This window comes from Falco punctatus, assembly GCF_963210335.1.
Source record: "Falco punctatus genome assembly, chromosome: 5".
Classification (NCBI taxonomy): Eukaryota; Metazoa; Chordata; class Aves; order Falconiformes; family Falconidae; genus Falco; species Falco punctatus.
The window spans coordinates 22762338-22775630 of record NC_137584.1 but is presented as its reverse complement, the minus strand read 5'-3'; the positions used below and the strand labels follow the sequence as shown (position 1 = coordinate 22775630).

Below are 13293 nucleotides of genomic sequence, written 5' to 3'. Positions count from 1 at the left end.
GTGTATTTACATATTTAACTATTTTAGTATATATTCTTATGCTATAGTTATGTGGGGTTTTCATGACATTTTAAATATGATATTGAACACCTTTGTAAAAGTTAACGATCATGGGTTTGGGGAAGAGCTTGAGATGAAGGTCAGCTGGGCCAAAAAATTTCCACAGACGACATTTCTGCCTTCAAGATGACCTCTGATAAGAGTTTCTTCTACAGAAGGTGAGAGAGCAGCTAAGGCAGGTCTGGGGAGAAGGGTAAAAGCCCTTTTGTTTTGGGGAGTTGCAGTGAAGGCTTCTGGAAACAGGGAGGAGGCTGGCAGATTTGGGAATCTCTCTGCAGCTGCTCTGGCTATGCCTTCTCTGTGCAGTGTCTCTGACAGAAGCTTTGGATGCTGTGGGCAGGCTTCTTGTGATGTGAACACACAGCAAAAACAGCCGTAGGTAAGGCAGTGAGGAGGGTTAAATATTTGTGGGTTCTCCAGGCTCCTGCAGTAAGAACAATAGCATGGAGGGAGACTGCCCAGCACTTCTTCCTGCTGTCCCTCCCTAGCCCTGTGTATGGTGCCCAATCTATGCTGCAGGGTCTTCACAAGCAAAGACAGAAACAACCCCAAGCTCCCATTTCCTATCCATATTATTACTGTGCCCAATTCTGGGTTCCCCAGCTCAAGAGAAGACAGGGAACTACTGGAAAGGGTCCAGTGGAGGGCTACAAAGATGATGAGGGGACTGGAGCATCTCCCTTACTAGGAAAAGCTGGGAGAGCTGGGACTGTTTAGCCTGGAGAAGAACTGAGGGGTTCTTATCAACATATGCAAATATCTTACACAAATATCAAAACCCTCCCAGACATGATCCTGTGCAACCTGCTCTGGTTGAATCTGCTTTAGCAGTGGTTTGGTCTAGATGATCGTCCGAGGTCCCTTCCAACCCTGACCGTTCTGTGATTCAGCGATTAGGGTGTAATTATTGCAGCTTCTGCTTCTTCAAAGGTAAGAACTGAAAAGTCAACCTGCCCACCTGCACCAAAGTGCACAGTGTGTGGCAATAGGGCTAATAGCATGTTACATAAGGTTGTTAGTTTAAAACTCTCAGAATGGAGTAGGAAAACCAATCTGCTGGTCTCTCATGGTGTGTGAAGAAAGTTACCATCACTGGCATTTTGACACTGTTAAGGAGTACACTTAGAAGTTTGGGTTAGGAAAAATGACTTGAAGTTAAAAAGTCCCAAAGTCCCTGTACAAATAAATTATTCTGTGAACTTTTCTTATTTAAAAACTGGCTACTTAAGTGTTTTCCTGGAAGTGTTTTGGTTTCATTATGAGAAAAGCAAGGGTATTTGCATTATCACTTTTTAATTGCTTTCCAAGTAGACACATTGTTCACACCAAAGGATTTTTTGAAAACTGCATTAAGTTATTAGCAAGTCAAGGAGCTTTTGTTCAGTTTCAGTAACCTCAGAATCTAAGGGTTCATTGTATAAGCTTCATTCATAATGTGAAACACTTACTGGTCCCATGAAATCATTATTAAAAGCAAATAATCAGAAGTGTGTCTTTCTGTACAGTTCTAGAGCATGAACCAAAAGCCACGGGTGTGAATGATGAAGAGGAGGACGAGGGAGAACAGTTTGACTTTGACAGTGGAGATGAGATACCTGAAGCAGACAGGCAAGCCCTTGTGCCACTGCCACCTGGTCCTGGAAATAACACAGAGCACCAAGAGGCTAATGCCACAGGTAAGTCAGCCTGTTGGGCTGTGCCTCCGCTAGGCTAAATAGTCAAGACTGATTACAGGAAGATACCATGCAATAAAGAAACTTACAAAAAGAGTTTTCCATGGAAATACCATGCAAGTGTTTTAAGTATTCCTGCCAGTTATACACTGATGGTAGATTAGATTCGACAAGGCAAATGACCATCATATGTAACTCCTGTGAGGTTTCCCATCCAAGTGTGACATCCAAACCAATGGATTTGTTTCAGTCGCAGTTCCACGTTGTAGGAAAACTTCATGCCCTTGCAGCTCTAATGGTGTGTAGATGCCTTGAAATAAGCTGCTTTCACAGCTAAGTTTGCTGGTTGCTGACCTTAAGATGACATGCATAAAAATAAATGGAGTCTGAATGTGTGAATTTTACTCGTAAACAGAAGTGTTATTTTATTAAACATTAAAACCTTTGTTACAATGCATGTAGGTGTTCCCAGTGCTGAGATGTGGTCTGTAAATTGCTGTATTCTGCTCAAATGGACAATAGCTGATTTTGCTGACTTTGATCCAATATCCTTTTGTAAGCAAAGTCATTGTGCTAATGGCAATTAAAAAGAGGTACCTCTTCAGGTGACTGTGCAGCTTGGAACTTAAACACCATCTTTCCTTGAAAGTCTATTGCTCACTCACCCTTTTGTGGAATTGTACTAACAGCTCAAAAACTTCTGATCACTTGGGATGCAGTTCTACAGATTGCTCCAGAGGGGCCCTTGGCTCTGCTGTACCTCAGCTTGCCTCAAGTAATAGCAGGAACTTTGTGTAACAGAAAATAATTGATTTTCAAAGAGCAATACTTGGAAAGTTATTTTCTTTCTCATTTTCTTAACATTGCATTTCCAGGACTGTTATTTGAGGAGCGTTCCTTCAGTGAACTTCTCTCTGCGTGGCTATTCCTAAAATGTTTCTTGCATTTGTGTTTATAAGATCCAAATCCATCTAGAATCCACATTTTAACCTTTAGGGTTTAAGCCTGTTTTGAACCGTGTTCTTATGACAAGCAAAAGAGGACCCTGGCTACTTGTCAGAAATCTTACTCTTCAGAATTTGGAATCCAGTCGTTCTTTTTCCATAGGCATCCTTGTAACTCAGCTTCTTTTGCTGCTGTTGCATTTCTTGTCTATAAAATGGGGAGGCTAGCACTACTGTGTGGCAATTCTGAGAGTCATAGATCGCAAGCAACTTTGTAAAGTAAGGATTGTATCAGTGTTTAGGATATTTGCAAAGAGCACTACTAGGCAGCTTGAACAGGTACGAAAAACAAAATTTTTTTTTGTTTGTTTTATATCTCAGGGGCTGATAATTTAGAAAACGGTGAGAAGCCACAAACATCAGAACCTGCTGCAGAAGGCACGCCAGCCAAAGTAAATCCCTACTCAGTTATAAATATTTCACCGATCCAAGACAAGGATCCATCCTCGTCACCAGAACCAAGTCCCCAAGATGAATGTGCAAGTCCAAACTTGTCCGGTGGATATTCTGTTCCTGTCCCCTGTGGCTATGCTGTGCCATCTAATTTACCTTTGATACTGCCAGCATACTCCAGTCCTGTCATAATACGCAGTGTTTCTGTAGATGAAGAAGGTACTGTATTTATGCACATTATTTGAAGGGAATCCTTGTTTAAGTTCAGGTACCCGTGCTGTTTTGTAAATGTCTGTGTAGCACTCAGTCTGGACATATGTGAGAGATTTTGTGTCAAAATAGAAAAAGAACACTATCCTACAGTATGAACTAAAATTTCTTGCCAGATTTGGAAGAAAATGTCAGTTTATTAAAAAAAAAAATAAATAAAATCCTACAGGACTCTGCTTCCCATAGTGGGATTGAGATACCTAAGTAAAGATGCCTAAGACAAAACGGAAGTACACAATCAGTTCTTTTTCAACCCATTCTTTAAGTTAGTGTTGCTTGACCTTTGTTTTGCTGCCACTGTATTACAACATACAGTACAAGGGAAGACTTCTGTCGTATCTTGCCATTAAGAATGGTTGATGCCAATTCCCTTTTAATGTCACAAAATAATTTCTAGAGCCATAGTTCAGTGTTCAAGACAAATGGTTTCTTTACATACCTTATCTTGCTTTATCTAGGTCCTGGCAGACCTCCTGTCCCTTTTACCTTTTCTACACACCATTCTGTTTATTTTCCAGTCTTTGTGGATTTAGAGTTGCTGTGGAATTTTTTTTCTTTGATGATTTGATGAATTCTGTTTCTCCTTTAGTACAATTTTAAGACAGAAGAGGAAACCTGAAAGGGAAATAACCATGGATTATTACAGAAACAGGAACAATCCTCATTTTGTAACCAGAATTGGCAAAGCTGACAGCTTAATGTCAAGAGAGCAGGAGGAACAGAAAGCTCCCCATATCTTACCCTTTTTTCTTTCTTGTATTTTGAATAGGCTATTCTTTAGGTAGGCAGCTATTCTATTATAATTCTATGGACTGTGATATGGTTTGTTTGCAGCCTTTGCTGTATACCACCCTTAGGAATACTGTCAAGTAAAACAAATGTTTGTGTGGTGGCTGTTACCTGTAGAGGACTATGTTTGAGAGATTAGAATTAAATGCATCAGACACTGTAATTTCCTCTTAGCTTTTATACCAAATTGCTGTGTCTCTGAAGTCTTTCATTTGCAGAAATGGATAGTGTGAAGGAACTTGTAAGTTTTTGTAGACATGGTTAAGAATAAAAGTAGTTTAGAAGTAGATTATTCATAGCAATGAACTAGTAAAATCACTTTCTTATGCTAAAATGTACCATTTGGAACACACAGATATTTTATTCCAAGCATTTTTGTAATCATATTTTTTTTCTAATTAGCAGGTACACAGTCAGCAACTGAAGAATGTCATCATAATTCTGTAAACGCAGAGGAGCCTCAAAACAGGTGATTGCTAGTTCAGCATGTTTTAATGATCTACAAAACCTTAATTCCTAAGAAAGCCTACATTTGATAAATATTCTATTTTTCTTTTGTGAAGCTTCCATGTTTATTTTTATTTTCTTAACTTCTAACTCTGTTTGTGTACCAAAATCAACACTGGTTGAGGTCTCATATATATAACCATGCATGACATTTTGGAAGGAATTAGGTGTAATTTCTATAAAGTTATAGCATTGTTAGCAACAGGCTACTGGAGTGCCTGTAGTGTAGCCTGTTGCTTTCAGCAGGACCACCGCTAACATGTCATTAGATGGCGACGCTGCAGCTTTCCTGGGCAGTCTTCTCTGCTGTACTACCCTTCGGTGATTTCTATTTTTTTTTTCCCTGATGTCCAAACCAAATCTTCCAATGTGCAGTTTGTTTACCATTCCCCTTTGTGTATCATCTGGCGCTTAAAAAACCAGCCCCAACACAAATGGAAACAACTAAAAAACCACCCCAACTCCATCACTTCTGTGCTCTCTTTCACCTATTTGATCACCCTGTAGCATCCTTTCTACCGAACTAAACAAGTTCCATGTCTTCCAGCTTTTTCCTTGTAGGCCATGTGCTTTAGTCCCTGACTTTAATTTCTCCACATCTCTCTAGAGATAGTTTCAATTTTTCCACATGTCCCTAGGAAAGGGAGTGTTGGGAAGCCAAAACTGGACAAGCTGCTGCAGGTTTGGCCTCACCAGCACCAACCAAAGGGTAACAGACTTGTCAAGCCCAGTGGCTTCTGATGTACCCCAGAACGTCTTTAGTCTTATTTACAGGGAAATAGCAGCACTTACTTCACTGCTTTCTAAGAATTTTCTGTATTCTGGTTGAAGAGCTCAAAAGCAAAATACTTCTTGAGATTGGAAGGGAAGCGTTTTCAATTTCTTGACACAAGTTGTCAGACAGTTAAATAGAATAGTTTATTAATCTCCTAATTATATACTGAAGCAGCATTTTTGAGTAATCAGCAGCCATGGAGTAGGAACTGAAAGGCAGCAAGATATTTATTGTCTTGTCTTCACAGTTATTTAAAAACATTGTGGTGTAGCTTTTAATGCCTTTATTTTTTGGCCTTTTTTTCAAGTGAAGATAACCAGGACAAGAGAGAGGATGATGCGTTGGCCAAGTGGGTTGCAGATCCTGCAAATACAGCATGGATGGAAAGTAAGTAGCAGTGAGCGCCCAAGTACAACTATAGAAGAAGGTCCATTTTAAGTTGTGATCAACAGTATGTGTGTAACTATATGCACATGTATATTTTACAGGAATGTCCATGTTCACTTTTATTGTATTTTTTCAGATATGTTCCAGAACCTTGTTATACCAGTTATAACATTCAACAGTATAATAAAATTGTGTATTTTAGAATAAAATGAGCATTCACTTTTCCATGGAGTGCTTGTTGGAGTCTGTGGAATCATTTGTCACTGCCTTAAGAAAATCATTTGGCTCCATCGATATGTGTGTAGTGGAAACTTGCTCCAGTTCAGAGTCTGCTCTGTGGCTGTGTATGAAATTGTTCTTCTCATGCCGTAATTGGCAAATAAGTTCTTGGAGAAGGTGGAAGGGAAGGAATTGCCACTTTTTCCTGGTGGGTGCTCTTGGCTGACAGCTGCATTTCAAACCAGAAGAGAGACCCTGTGGTTTGAGGACAGGTTATCCTGCCTGTTCTCAGCTGTTCCCACTGGACTGAAGGTTTGTTTTATGTGTCACTTGAAGTGACAAGAATTTGCATCCTCATTCTGCTCCTTAATGTACTATAATGATCATTACATTATTTAGCTGTGGTTCTTGTTAAAAATGCGTATTACAACTTCTCTGTGGCCATTTACTAAAGCAATGATCAGCCCTCAACAAACACAGAACATAATGTAATGCTGTAAAAAGGAGAGAGACATGTTGGCTGCTGAAGTGGATTTGTTTTCAGGCTACCAAAGGTCACCATAACCAATGCAGATAAAACTGTGAAATTTCACAAATACCTTCTACTGATTTTGTGCATTATTTTATTATGTGACTGATGATTAGATGTACTAGCAAAATGCTAGTGGAGAATGAATTATATTTCCATCATATTCCTATATGCCAATATAAGCAAAATTCTTTAGAATAGAATAGAGTATTTCAGTTGGAAGGGACCTACAGTGACCATCTAGTCCAACTGCCTGACCACTTCGGGGCTGACCAAAAGCTAGAGCATGTTATTAATGGTTGAAATGCCTCTTAAACACTGTTATTCCCATTCAAATTTTAGGGATTTCCTAATTTTTTTTGTTGTTGTTGGTTTTGTTTCTGTTTTGCTTTTAGACCCAGATGAAGTAATTTACGATGATGTGCCAAGAGAAAATTCAGACTCTGAACCAGGTTTGAGGTCTTTGTAATACAGTCCATGTTAAAAGCAATGTATTATGGAATTATGTGCATGTATACTGAATGGATATGTTTATTAAGTACCTAAAATATATGTAAATGGAATTAATATTGTGTCAGTAATCAGTAGGTCTAACAAAGTTCAGATTTAAACTAACTCTTTGAAGACTTGCATCTGCTTGTCACGACTCTGAGGGCTGTAGGTGTTTGATACTGAAGTTGTTAATGATTCAAGAAAATACTTAAGCTCTCTTGTGTGAAAACCACATTTATCTTTAAAGCTATAATATTTTCATTTCTTGTCTGTAGTGGTGTTCAAGCGAGGTGTTTTACAAATTATTACTGAGATTTATGTATTTTTTAAAAATTTTAAGTGTTATGTTACTTTCATGACTTGAAAGTGTTTCCTACTGGAAGGTCCCTCAGTGGACTGTGTTGCTCTGGGCAGGGACATCTTTGCACTGTCACTGCTCATTTAGGACACGTACACCAAGGCCAGGAGGCTGAGCTGGGGAGGGGTATGGGATGTGGAGCAAAGCTCTACTGAGCATCTCAATCAGAATTTACAGCTTAACCCTGAAGATGTTACTTAAAATTTTGACTTTCCATTTGTCCCCAAAGACATTGTAAGGTTCTGAGAAAATAGGTAGTGAGGGAAACTTCATCTTTGTATGTTCATGGTCTTGAAGTTTATTAATTGTATATTTTGTCAGGAAGATACAACTATTCCAAAAATGTCACAGTAAGAGTTCAGCCTACATTAGCACATGGACAAGATACATTCACCAAATCACTGGGTAAATTCTGCCCCCATAGTGGCATTGCAGAAGTTTGACTTATATAAGTCTTATTTTGATTTAATATGATGGTTCTCTTAAATCATTCATTGTGCTAGATTACTACTAAATTGTCTTCTTCAGTAAGTGTATTTTAAGAGCAGTCTTGATGTGCATGGATGTTTAAAAAAAATTCTTAAATTTTGCTTATTCCTAGTTAGAGGAGATTCCTCAAGGATTTAATTACTGTTCATATTAAAATATTATTATTGGTCAAAATGTAGTGTTTCAATCACAGAATCTAGGGTTTAGATGGATGTGTAAAATATGTCAGCTTTTCAAGTACAATTTTTCTCGATTTCAATAAACATCAATCTTAAAATTAAAAGCACAACTTTCATTTAGTGAATATAATATCAGACAGTTTTAAATACTGCATTATAACCTCTGACAATAGGGATCCCTGGCAGAAGTGTCCATACTTCTCTACTTGTAGTAGACAAACGATGCTTCATGTAGAGTGCATGCCCGTTTCCTGATACGGAATTGGCACTAAGAATTTTCCATTCTGTTCTGAGTGTGTTTGTTGTACTTGACATCTGTGCTAACAAAAAGACCCTTGTCTTTAACAGGTTATATTTTGGTCAGCCTTTGCAATATAGCATTCTACATCTTGAAAAAGTTAACAGTTCATGCTCTTAGACTAGATTATGTGTAAGGTAACCTGCAGATATGCGAGAGTGCTAGTGACTGGTAGAGTTGCAAGAACGATGAGTCATAAAATATCATAGTGGCTGCTTTGGTCTGATCTTGTTGATCAATGAAATATTGGATTTAATTCACATTTTAAAATGTGTGTATAAAAGTCTATATAGTTCTGTTATAGTACACCCTGAACAAGTTTTTTAGTGTTTAAACAAACAAATTTCAGTGTAGCTTTTTAATTTTTGTTTAATTCTTGCAGAGGAAATGATTTATGATGATGTTGAAAATGGTGATGATGGTGGAAACAGCTCGCTGGAGTATGGGTGGAGTTCAAGTGAGTTTGAAAGCTATGAAGAACAGAGTGATTCTGAGGGTAAAAATGGAATTCCCAGCTCCTTTTTGCGAGGCAACCACAAGAGACATGTATGTATCCCACAGCGCTGCTCAGTCATTGATGTTATTCCGATTTCCAGCACTTGCCTTTTTCACCTGTATTTCCCTTCTCAATCCAGTTTCAAATGCCAACAGTATCTTTTTAAAGGAGACATGAATCAGTGTGGGAGTGACAGTCTGCAGCGAAATGTAACAGGGAAAAGAAAAGATGAAACTATTAAACAGAAGCTCCTTAGAAAAAGGAAAAAAACCTGAAATTGGATAAAAGTGAGATTAAAAATGAGATTATTTTTGCTTGTGTGCAGTTCCTCACCTTTTCTTCTTTTGCAGCTGCTGGATAGTGTAAGTGATAAATGAGTGTGGAAAATAATGTGAAGCACAAATAGGGGTAAGCCTGACAAGACTTGAAGTTTTGGGATGCTTTAGGTGCTCAAAAGTCACAAAATTGTTCACCAGTGTTCCCTACCTTTCTGTCTCAGATCGGTATTATTTTGATTATTAGAAGGTGACTGAGCTTAAGACCACCCCCCACCACCCCCCACCCCACCCCCCAGAGTGAAAGCTTTTTGTGATCAAAGAGAAGTCTGTACATTTATTAAGAAGAGAGGTGGCATGATTAAAGTGATCCGTCTGTGACATGCCTCTACTGTAGTATCTTTGGCCGCATCTGTGCTGCAGGAGGGAGGAAGACACTGATGGCATGGGTGCCTGTCCGTGCTGCATCTGTCTGATTGCAGATCGGGAGGAGCCCCAGACTCCCATGCTCTTGCTGCTTTGCCTTCTCTCCTTCTGCCCTCGTGCCTCTTCTGTGAGAGGGAAGTCTTGCCTGGGACCTGGGCAGCCTCCCACGGCCAGTTCCCTGCTCTGAGTGCTTTGGAGGATGGGGGTGCAGGGCACAGTGGGGACAGGGAGGGCTGGGCTCAGTGCCCAGAGCACTGCAAAATCCTCATGACTGGTGTGTCCTGGCTAGGGATAGATGCCCCAAAGCCACTTCACAGCTGCGTTCTGTTGGCTGCTCCAGCACCCCATGGCTGGAGAATGTAGGGGTAGTGGCCAGGGTGTTCTTCCATGGGACCCTTACTTTCATTTTGCAGGTTTCTTATCCTGATAGGAATAAAAGCCTCACTGTGTTTCCCTCCAGTATACATTATTTGCTCTCCCCCCACATCCGCCCTTTGGAAACTGGGAAGTGAGCAATTAATTGCAAGACTTGAGCGTACCCAAATCAGCACTTTGTAAGCTGAGTGCTTATCCTCTGGTTTTGTCCTGGCTAGAACAAGTTTAAGCTATTGCAGCTGTTTATTTCTTGAGGGTGTTTTTTTGGTTGGGTGGTTTTTTTTCTCTTTTTTTTAAAATAACTTTGGAAGAGACTCGGAGATGACGTTGCATGTGAGTCTTAACACGGTTGCTGGGTTTTGTGTTTTTGGGTTTGTGTTTTTTTTTTTTTTTTTCTTTTTTAATATCTTTTCCTCTTTTCTGTAGCTTCAGATTTGGCTGTAGTCATAGGAATCCATTTACGCATGTGCACAAAACAAGGTTTCCATTTTTAAGTGCTTATAAGTATACTTTGATCTGTCACAGGAAATTGTTGGCAGTGGGTTCAGAGGGATGGTGCCAGGATCAGGCACAAAGTGTCTGAGCAAGAGACCGAGGAGTGGTGGGACAAGAGCGGTGTGCTCTGGGGCACTGCCCTGAAGCTGGCTTTTCTAGGCTTGTGACAAAAGGTTTTGAGGACTGCCTTATGAGCGTGGGGGTGAGGAGCCCAGGGACACATTATCTGGTGAATGGAGAGGCTGCTGCACCTGGATGGGTTACTGGGAGGTGGAAAAGTTGGGGAACTAGAGAAGGTGTTTGGCAGAGAACGAGGAAAGACAGAAACTTTAGGATTGCTGAAATAAAAAACCCAACCAAACAAAAACCCCATACCCCAACCAAACAATACAAAAAAATCCCAACCCTCCCTGCACTGGCACTCCAACACATGCAGAAACCACTCAACTTTATACCTTTTTCTGTACCCATTCCTTGCACTAATTCTCCCTTCTCAGGTCTTGTGGTGGATGCTATAATAACATATATAGCCTTTCAGAGACTATGAGGGACTTGCTTGGCTTATTATTTTTAGTGCGCATAGAAAAGCATGGGAAGGTTTGAGGTGGGTTTTTTAATTTTAAGTGCTGGTATGACTTTCCACAAAGGCACTTTTTCATTATGACTCTTGATTATTATTATTATTGTTTGTTTAAGATTGAAGGGGTTTGTGGTATTAGATATTTCTAGTCTACGAACCAGATGCTGTTCTTAATTATACTGTTGTAATGCCAGAAACATCATGTTGGAAGTAATCACATCCTGACCCAGCCTAGTGGAGCTAAATCCTGGACCTGTCCCTTTGTTTTTAACTCAGTAGGCCTTCTCTTTTCTGATGCTTTTATCTCTTGCCAAATAACTGTTGATATCCAGCTAAGGGGTTTTGCATTGGACGGTGCACCAAACATTTTCTTCTTTTTTTTTTTTTCTTTTTTTTTTTTCTGGTTACATTTAAACTGTTTCATCTGGCTTGCTCAAAATGTTTAACAAATGTTCATTAGTATCCCAAAACATTTCTCTGTGATAGTTTCCTTACCTTGCAAATGGATATATTTATGTACAAGTTGGTTATGCCCATAGCCATACAATAAGGCTATGACAGATGCACGTGGAAATTATAAGACACTGCATCCTCCCCTGTTAGTGTCTCCTTACCTGACTTGCTGCCACTGTCAGTCTCCATCTTTTCAGGTGCCAGTAACCTCTACAGGTTCTTCAAAATTCCAGAATTCTTCCGATTCTCTGTTTTGAAGGATAGTCAGAAATACACTCACTAGGGTTTGTGCTGCAATGAATGATGCTTGTGGTTAAAGCTGATGCATTGTTTCCATATGGTTTATAAGAGATATGCACAATGTAGTTAATACACAGTTAGCTTAGCCTAAGCAACTTTGCCCCTCTCTTTACGTAGTTGCTGGTGTAGCAGAAAGTCACCTAGCTGAATTTCAGAAAGTTCAGCGATGCACAGGAGTGATGGTCTAGTTGTCAGGTTGGAGCTTCCTTAAATGATAATTTTCCTTCAGTTGTCTGTGTATCAGTAGGCAGATGGGGCAGCATGCATGATATACATGAGTACTTTAGCATGAAGTCTGCACTACAGGCTTTTTGAAAAGATTATGTCTTTTTATACACTGTAGCTTTCTCATGACCTAACGCGTTTAAAGGAGCATTATGAAAAAAAGATGAAAGATTTGATGGCAAACACTGTGGGAGCAGTAGAGATTCAGCAACTAAAGCAAAAACATGAGCTGAAGGTAGTGTAGTTGATTTTTGTAACTAGCTACATTTAAATATTGCTTTTCCAACACAGACAATGTTGTCTTTTTCTTTGAAAAATAACTTGAAAAAGCAGACAATAATTTGTATGAAATGAATTCTAAATGTGCTGGATTATTACTGTGCAGTTTGTCTTAAAATTACTTTGTCAAAAACCTTTCTCATGCTTATTTTTAATGGTAATCATTTCAGAAGATGAGACAGGGCATTGTTCTTCACTGCTGACTAGTGCCCTTACCCAGAGTGTGAGCCAGGCATCCAGCCCCAGCACCTGTTTGAGACCCAGGCGAGCTCCACAGGGCTAGCCTGACCCTGGCTCTCCAGTCACACAGCATCAAACTGCGGGACTCAGAATCTCCCCGCTCTCCATTCTGAATGGAGCCAGTATGAAAAGGCTGGGGGTTTGCTAAAAGCTTTGGCTCAAACCGAGAAATTGCCTGATTGCAGCAAGACAGCTTTGTTTGTGTTCTGATGTCACTGATGATGTCAGCACAGCTCTGACTGTAGGTGGGGAATTTTTGCCATGGTGATGTTTTGGGAAAGGAAAAGTACAGAGCAGTTTTTAATAAACACTTCCTAGCAAAACAAAACTTCATTTTTATTTTTTTGCATGCATTTCTTTTTGCTGTAGTAGTGTACTGTAAGATTATGCAATTCTTAATTCAATCCACTTATTTCTTCAATTAATGAAATTATTGTAATATTTTCTGAAAAACAGTGTTTATTTAACAATATAGTTAATATAGAACAGATTCTAGGGGATTTCCTTAGGTCAGAAATACTGTGGCAAAATTAGTGGGACATTGGAAGATGGGCAAGAACCCTGACTATCAATGACCTGTTTGTAGTATTTGTTATATAATGTAAAGCTGAGCATCTGACACTATTTTGAGATCAGATATTTGATGCAGAAGGGTTCTTAAGCATTTTGCTGTTTAGGTTTGCATATGATATTGTCATGAAGTAAGTCCTTTTCTCCAGGCCTGATT

The 13293-nt window shown here is 39.4% G+C and overlaps 1 protein-coding gene across 4 annotated transcripts in view; it reads left to right on the top strand.

Annotated features, from left to right (window-relative positions):
* Positions 1–13293, top strand: part of ARHGEF10 (Rho guanine nucleotide exchange factor 10) — a 118523-nt gene that overhangs the window by 28682 nt on the left and 76548 nt on the right. For 2 of the 4 annotated variants that reach the window (XM_080387729.1, XM_080387730.1), the window contains exons 3-9: positions 1566–1736; positions 3059–3349; positions 4592–4658; positions 5779–5858; positions 7002–7058; positions 8805–8968; positions 12166–12282. In XM_080387729.1, coding sequence (XP_080243855.1) covers positions 1566–1736; positions 3059–3349; positions 4592–4658; positions 5779–5858; positions 7002–7058; positions 8805–8968; positions 12166–12282 — 947 coding nt within the window. The remainder of the gene's footprint in view (positions 1–1565; positions 1737–3058; positions 3350–4591; positions 4659–5778; positions 5859–7001; positions 7059–8804; positions 8969–12165; positions 12283–13293) is intronic. The other 2 variants (XM_080387731.1, XM_080387732.1) reach the window with 2 other exon arrangements.